Source organism: Myotis brandtii, unplaced genomic scaffold (genome assembly GCF_000412655.1).
Source record: "Myotis brandtii unplaced genomic scaffold, ASM41265v1 scaffold923, whole genome shotgun sequence".
Lineage (NCBI taxonomy): Eukaryota > Metazoa > Chordata > Mammalia > Chiroptera > Vespertilionidae > Myotis > Myotis brandtii.
The window spans coordinates 1,385,034-1,392,384 of NW_005371804.1; the positions used below are offsets into that span (position 1 = coordinate 1,385,034).

General features: G+C 57.9%; 1 protein-coding gene across 1 annotated transcript in view; it reads right to left on the reverse strand.

The window, feature by feature from the left end:
- The window catches only part of RIPK4 (receptor-interacting serine-threonine kinase 4), a 17,678-nt gene that overhangs the window by 1,863 nt on the left and 8,464 nt on the right, over positions 1 to 7,351 (reverse strand). The window contains exons 5-9 of the mRNA XM_005885732.2: positions 6,438 to 6,487; positions 4,145 to 4,303; positions 3,225 to 3,328; positions 1,476 to 1,737; positions 6 to 459 (exon numbers count right to left, since the gene is read on the reverse strand). Of these exons, the coding sequence (XP_005885794.2) occupies positions 6 to 459; positions 1,476 to 1,737; positions 3,225 to 3,328; positions 4,145 to 4,303; positions 6,438 to 6,487 (1,029 nt within the window). The remainder of the gene's footprint in view (positions 1 to 5; positions 460 to 1,475; positions 1,738 to 3,224; positions 3,329 to 4,144; positions 4,304 to 6,437; positions 6,488 to 7,351) is intronic.

The following is a 7,351-nucleotide window of genomic DNA, read 5'->3' on the forward strand; positions in this document are numbered from 1 at the left end:
CGCACTCCTGGCCGTGCTGGCAGGCCACGTGCATGGGCGTGCGGCCCTCGCAGTCGGCCTCGTTGATGGAGGCGTTCTTCTCCAGCAGCAGCCGCGTGCTGCACTCGTCCCCATTCTGGGCCGCGAAGTGCAGGGCCGTCCACTGGTCCTCGTCCGTGGCGTTGACGCTGATCTTCCGGGCCAGCAGGAGCTCCACGACGCCCCGCACCCTCTTCTCCACGGCCAGGTGCAGCGGGGTGGAGCCCTTCCTGTTGGTCAGGTTGGGGTTGGCGTTGTTGAGGAGGAGCCACTTGACGCACTCCTCCTGCCCGGCCTCCACGGCCAGGTGCAGCAGGCTGGCGCCGCCCTCCAGCACCAGGTCCACGTCCTGCGGCTGCAGGATCTTCATCAGCCGGCTGGTGTCCCCGGTCACGATGGCATCCACCAGCTTCCTCTTCTGGACGTCGGTCGTGCCAAGATCTGCGGGGAAAGCGGGTGCGGGGGTCAGACGAGGCCGCTGCCCGCAGGCTGCTCGAAGCCGGGCTGCTGTCCTGATGCCGCCCACTCCTCCCCACGGCCTCCAGGTCGCCTGTTACCTGGAATTGCTTAAGTGTCGTGTTGTCCCTGCTGGTTTGATTTTAGATCTAGTGGGCAGACCCTGCGCAGGTCAATTAATGGCCCCAAGGGACTCATGTCGATTTGCAAAATGAACATCGTTCTAGCCACGCGGCTTAGACAAAGGATGTAAAACTCAGGCCCCCGCTGGCTGTCAGAAATGGCAGTGATTGCTAACAGAAAGGAGGGAGGGAGGGAGGGGGAAGGAAGGAGGCTGCGACAGTGAGGGAGCAACAGACCAGCCCCAACACCCACAAACCAGCACCCGGAGCAGGGGCAGGGGCAGGGAAAAGCACCTTCTAAAACAAAACCCCATCAAAATTAACATCAAAAGATAAGATGAGCTGAGACGCGCCCCTCCGACAGGCAGGTGTTCTAACCTCCGAGGATAACTCATTCATTATAACGCGTGGCCACAGTGAATGGGGAGCCCGTGAACAAGAAGTATGGGGGTGTTTACCCAGCACTAGGAAAGGGGCACAGGTCTGGCCTCCACAAGAGAGATCCAGGGTGTGGGGTTCGATTCGTCTGCTGGTCTGGCTGGATGCAACTCGGGGTTTTCCATGTGGAAACCTGAGGTCCGCCCCTGCACCAGTGCCGGCCCAGGTAAGACCCTCCTGCATGGCCAGGTGTGTGGCCCATCAATCCACACTAAGGGGCACCAGTTGGGCCAGCGCCCACCTCCGGATTTGGGCTCAGTGAGCCCACCATGCCACGGACACCCAGAACCAATCAGTGGCGGGAGGGAGAAAACAAAGAATTACTGTCAAGTCAGGAACCAGGACGCCTCATTCTTGCAGATGCTCAGGGACATCACCACAGCCTGCCCGCCGCCAGCCCCATAATCACGCTATTTCCCGGGGCACAGGGCCCCCACTCACCGCCCGTGGAAGGCTCCCGCTCGAAAGACAGGGACAAGGACCCTCTGGAGGAGAAGGCAGAATCGACCGAGGACACGCCCGACAGCCGCTTGCCGCTGTCCGCCGATGGGAGTTTGGATTCGGAGGAGCTGCGGCTGAGCTCGTCCGGGCCCTCGAGCGTCTGGGAGATGCCGGAGTCCAGCTGGGACAGCAGCTCGGAGAGGCTGTAGTCCTTGTCGAAGGCCGGGGCCGAGGCTCGCTTGAGGGGCGTGGACACAGGCGCCTGCAGGACGAGCACAGGGAGGTGGATGAGGCTCTGTCCGCCACCCCAGGGGGAAGGGGGAAGGGGGAAGGCAGAGGAGGGGAGGGGAAAATGCGGTCCTGGTTTGTCACACTGGGAACGTAACGCCTGCTGTCATACGCATGGCACCCTGGAGCCCAATGACACCGCACTGGCCCACTGGGTGGGAAGACCAGGTAAGGAAAGGCTGGCTTGACAAAAAAGCGGGAAGCCCAGCACTAGGCTACCCTGGACCCCATCCGCACAGGGGTATGGCACACAGCATTACTTGGACAAAAGGCGGAGGGCGGGCCTGTGGACAGGCTGCAACAGCATGAAGCTGGTTGCTGGGCCGTGTCCATCAGAACAGGTCAGTGCTGGTAAGAAACGAAGAAAAGAGGTGGGACTGGGGCTACCGGGACTGGGGCTCCCCTGCCCTCCCCACATTGTCTGCAACCTGCGACCTCTCCTTTGAGCTGTGCACGTCTGGCTTGGGGCCCGGTTTGGACAAGGGCGGGGCAGGGCCCAGCTACAGTGACAACGTTGTGACCCACCCTCTATAGCAGCAGTTGCCAACCTTTCGGACCCCGCGGACCACCAGTGGTCTGCGGACCACCGGTTGGCGACCGCTGCTCTATAGGGCCTCCTCTAACAGGGACGGAGGCAGATTTCTGGTGAGTGATCAAAGTCTGAGGCGACTCAGGACTCTTCCCCCATCGGGCCCATGTGACCCCAAACCCTCCCTCTTCTGGGAATTGCTCATCTGCTCTGAGCTGGTGTTTGGTGCGTGGAGTCACACCCACTTGTTGGATGCCTTTCTTTTCCTTGGGGGGTGGGGAGGGCCTGGCTGCCTCCCCGGGACACCTTTGCTCCCCAACCTCACGCACATGCTGTTCAGACAGTGGAAACACACACCATAAATGCTCACGTCACCCCAGCCTCACACCAATGGCCCGGGGTGCACTGCCCAAGAGCAGATAACACGCTGTAAGGTTAGTGATTACCAGGCTTCGCCTTACAGGTCTAGTGCCTGAGCGTACTCAGTGTGACCTACCCTTGGAGTTTCTTATCACCTTACATCACCCGTGTGGCACTCACAGAACAAATCATTCATGACAGGCAAACTCCAGAGCCCAGGTGCGCCCCCCCGCCCCCCCCAACAGGGCCTGGCAGGGCTGGTTCAAAGGACATCCACCTGGCGGCATTAGCTTTCCATGTCACTGTTCATTCGTAACCAGACAGGTGGTGGGGACGGGACACAGCCAGGCAGGAAACGTCTGGGGCCACCGAGCCTGCCAGGGGACCCGCCATCCTGTCCCTGGGCACAGGACTCCCGTGACCCACTGATGGGAGTGGGGCTCCCAGGGCAGGCTGGGCCGCAGAACGAGGGCACGAGGACCCAGGCTGGCGGCGGAGTTTGTGGAAAAGGGGCTGGGGTTGGAAAACTCAATCTCCACGCGGCACAAAGGCCACCCCGGGAGTCCCCGTACCTCCGTCTTGGGCTCCGGAGGGTCTTTTACATCCAGGTCCTGAGTTGCCTCTTTCACCTCATCGTCGGGTTTCTCACACAGGTCCTCCGTCTCCGAAGTGATTTCTTTGGGGGAGAAAACAAAGAAGGGCTCGTCACTTGGACAATGACCTCCGCATACGCTCCATACGAATGTGCCACCTCGAGGATGGAACAGGGACAAAAGAAGTGACGCCCCAAAGCACCCATAACTCAGGGACCCGGGCAGCACTGGTCTCTCCACGGCTGGCCCCAGCTGAGCTCACAGGTCACCACCATCCCCCACAGGGACCAAACCGAGGCCTCCCGTCAGCAACTTCTGCAGGTCTCACCTGACTCCAGCAGGAGTCAAGGTGTTCCAGATTCCCAAAGAAGCCCTCAGGAGTAGGGAGGGGAGAGTGCAAGCCCACCAGCACCCGGCACAGGAGCCCCCATTCGTGTGTCCCCCTGAGCTTTAAATGCAATGGTCGGTTTCAATTCCATCAGGATCTCTTCCCAACCAAACGACACACCCGTTCCATGGGGACAAGACCCCGAGAAAACGGCAAAGAAAGCCTCAGGCCGGAAGTCACACCAACCCTCAAAGAGGCATCGCAGTATGGGAACCTGAACTACCAAGCACAGGCTCCTCTGAGCAGCAGGCCCAGCCCTGGCTGCAGCGGGGGTGGGCGGCTAGAGCTGACCTTCCAGTTCCAGCTGCCCACCCCGGCCCTGTCACCGAGGGCCATGGGCAGGTGCCAGGACCAAGCCAATCCTGCAGGCCTTGCTGGGGACACCGTCTCTCACAGCCTCCTCCTCTGGCCCTCTCCCCAGCCCTGTCCTGGTCATCTCGCCTGGGTCACCAGCAGGTGGACCGAGCAGCCACACCTGGGAGCACTGCGCCGGCGCCGTCTCCGGTCTCACCTTGGAAGGTGGGCCGCTCGCGGGGGTCCCCGTGCCAGCATCTCTGCATGAGGCGCAGCAGGTGGCTGCAGGCCCGCGGCCTGGCTCTGCAGACGGGCGGCAGCTCCGGGCGGTGGCCCTTCACCACCTTCACCATGATGTGCAGGATGTTTTTCTCATCTGCAAGGGAAAGGCACACGAGTCAGGGCAGAGCTGGCCCCTTATCTCCGGAGGAGACACAGCTGAGGGGAAGCGCCGAGGGGCACGTCTGGCCTGGAGACCACTGATTCTTCCAAAAGCACAGGGCTTCCGTTAACCTTATGCTCACGGGGCACGCCTGTTCTCCCCGCCCAGGACTTAGAAACGACCTAGCAGCTCCCAGTGGGATCCTCATGCTGTAGCACAAGGGAAATCTTTCTGGGCAGCCAACGCAAAGGCAACCAGGTTCAAAGTATCTGACGAGACATGTTCCGAGCGGCCGTGCCCACCAGGGGAGGCACCCGTATCCATGCTGGGGTGGCACGGCCCAGCCCCCAGGTGCACCCACGTCTCCCTGGGATGACACCAGTCTTCCTGAATTCCAAGTCCTATCCCCAAGTGCAGACCCCTGGCTGGCCTTTGCATTGCTCAGGTCTGGGGTGTGCAAATAGGGGCCTTTCCCCCCAAAATTCATCACATGGGGCCCCACCTGTCCTCCTTTCCAACATCCTTCAGAGACACACCTGGGCTCATTAGCATATCATCACCATCATCATCATCCTGGTCATAGGCTGAGGGGACCCAGGGGACCCTCAGCGGGCCAGACTCCTTTCTCTGCTCAGCCTACACCACATTGTCCGTGAAGCTGGATTCCAAGAATCTTGCTCCCACCAGACCTCCCACCCCCGCAGCTCTCTGCTTTCCCACGGAGCGCAGGAGTCTGCGTCCGGGCAGATCAGCAGGTGTGGAAAATTGGCCCAAAGTCCCCGACCGCTGCTGGAATCCAGCTCTGATGTTTTGTTCCACTTCCCCGTTACATCTTGTGCAATAACTATCTCAGGTATCTACACATTATTTCCATGAGCACTCAGACTTCCAAAAACCCAACGTACACTAAACACCTGGAGGATGTCCTGCTCCCACGCAGATGGGAAGAGTCCACCAGACGCCTTCTGCTCCCGCACCTTGAACTCGCCTATCTACCAAGCAATAGAGCACGTGGGCCTGGCCTCGCGGTGTCAACATCAGGCACCTGGCCTTGGGTGTTGCGTCCACCAGATAACGTCATGCCAGACTAGCTCGCTGCCACGCAGACGTAATCCAGACCATGGACCTCACAGAGAAGGGGGGTTAGGAAACCGGGTGCCAGGTGGAAGGACAATATGGACAGAACCCTACAACGGCCTCATCTGCGTCTCAAGCAGCAAAGGCTCCAGGACCTGGGGCCCCCGGTTGACGGTGACCTGCATTTTTGGGTGTTACTGGTCAGGCCACAACATTACAAGTGGCCCAGATATGCTTACGGAGGAGAAGAAACTCTCCAACAAGGCAAAAAAGTGCCCGACTTTTACAGTAAGTGCAGTACCAGGTCGAGGCAGAAACCAGAACAGCGTCTGACTAAAGGGGGAGAAGTACTTCAGCTCTGGAGCGGGTGCTGGGGACCTGGGTCACCCATTCGTGTCAAAATCACTGGCATCGGGGGCCCAGCACTAGGAGTGGACTTTACATGAGCAAACTGTACACTTAAAAATGGTTAAGGTGGTCAATGTCACGTTATGTGTAACATAATTAAAATCACAATTAAAACTTAGAAAATGTAAAAAAGGAAAAGAACTGGCTGGGAGCAACCACAACAGGCCAATGCACAGGCAGAAAGCAGATTAGCAGGCACTGGAGGCTGGGGTGGGGGCGGTGGAGTGACTGCTTAATGGGCACAGGGTTCCTTTGGGGTGTGAGAATGTTCTGGAACTAGAGAGTAGTGGTGACTGTACAACACTGTGAATGCGCTAATAAATGCCACTGAACTGTGCACTTTAAATGGTTATAATGATCAATTTTATGTTTGTGTATTATATCACACACGCAAAAGAATTAGCTGAACAGAGCCCTCGGGTCTGTGCCTCTTCCTGTACATGAATGACACCTCAAGGACATTCCATGGGCACACAGGACCACCTGCCGTGGGTCTCGTGCCAACTTGGTGGGCAGAACAGAGCAGCCCCACCGTGGGCAGGTGGACCACAGACACGGCTAAAGCAGAGGAAGTGCCGCACGGCATGCCCGCCCCTGTCCCGGGGGAGACAGAGGCACAGCCCCCAAAGGTACGTCCACTCACCTGCAAATGGCTTCTTCTGCGTCAGCACGCCCCAGATCACGATGGCGAAGCTGGAGGGAAATCAGCAGGTTAGTGTCTGTGAATAGAGCAAAAGTGCTCACTCAAAGCAACACGTGTGAAGAAAGCCCCTCCGGCCTTCAAAACAGAGAGATGACACCAAAACGTTTCTCATGATTTTTTTTTAAACAGGCACATGATTGGGGCACGTGTCCCATTGGTGGCTCAGGTGTTAAACAATGGACCACACCTTGCCAGCGAAGCTGTAAGTTCCACCACCACTCGGGAACCCCGAAAAGGCTGCCACCGTCAGCTCGTGGGCAGAGGGGCCATGATGGCTGAGTTCACATGACCTCCCTCCAACACGGGGCGCCCCGTGCTGACTGCAGCTCTGGGCCTGGCATAACTTGCCCACTGAGAGTCCATCAAGGGCTGAGAAAGTGCACGGAAAACATGCTGGCAACCAGATGAGCCTTCCTGAGCCCTTCTTGGTTGCTGGAAATTATGTACAGGGTGTGGCAAAAGGTTTACAGTTGTGAGTCGGCAGAACAGTTTATTCTTGTATTATTATTTATTAATCATTGTATTATTTTCTATAAGAACAACAGTAAGCCTATTTTTGCCCCACCCTGTATACATAATATAGAAAATTACTGTGGATACACCAACAAATAGCTCAATCTGATAAATTTTTTTAAAATTCTATAATAATAAAAGCATAATATGCTAATTAGACTGGACAGCCAAACGACCTTCCGGGGATGTCCTTCCAGATGAAGCCGCAGTGGTGGGGGCGAGGCAGAGGCGGTTAGGGGCGATCAGGCAGGCAGGCGAGCAGTTAGGGGCTATCAGGCAGGCAGGCAAGTGGTTAGGGGCAATCAGGCAGGCAGGCAAGCAGTTAGGGGTGATCAGGCAGG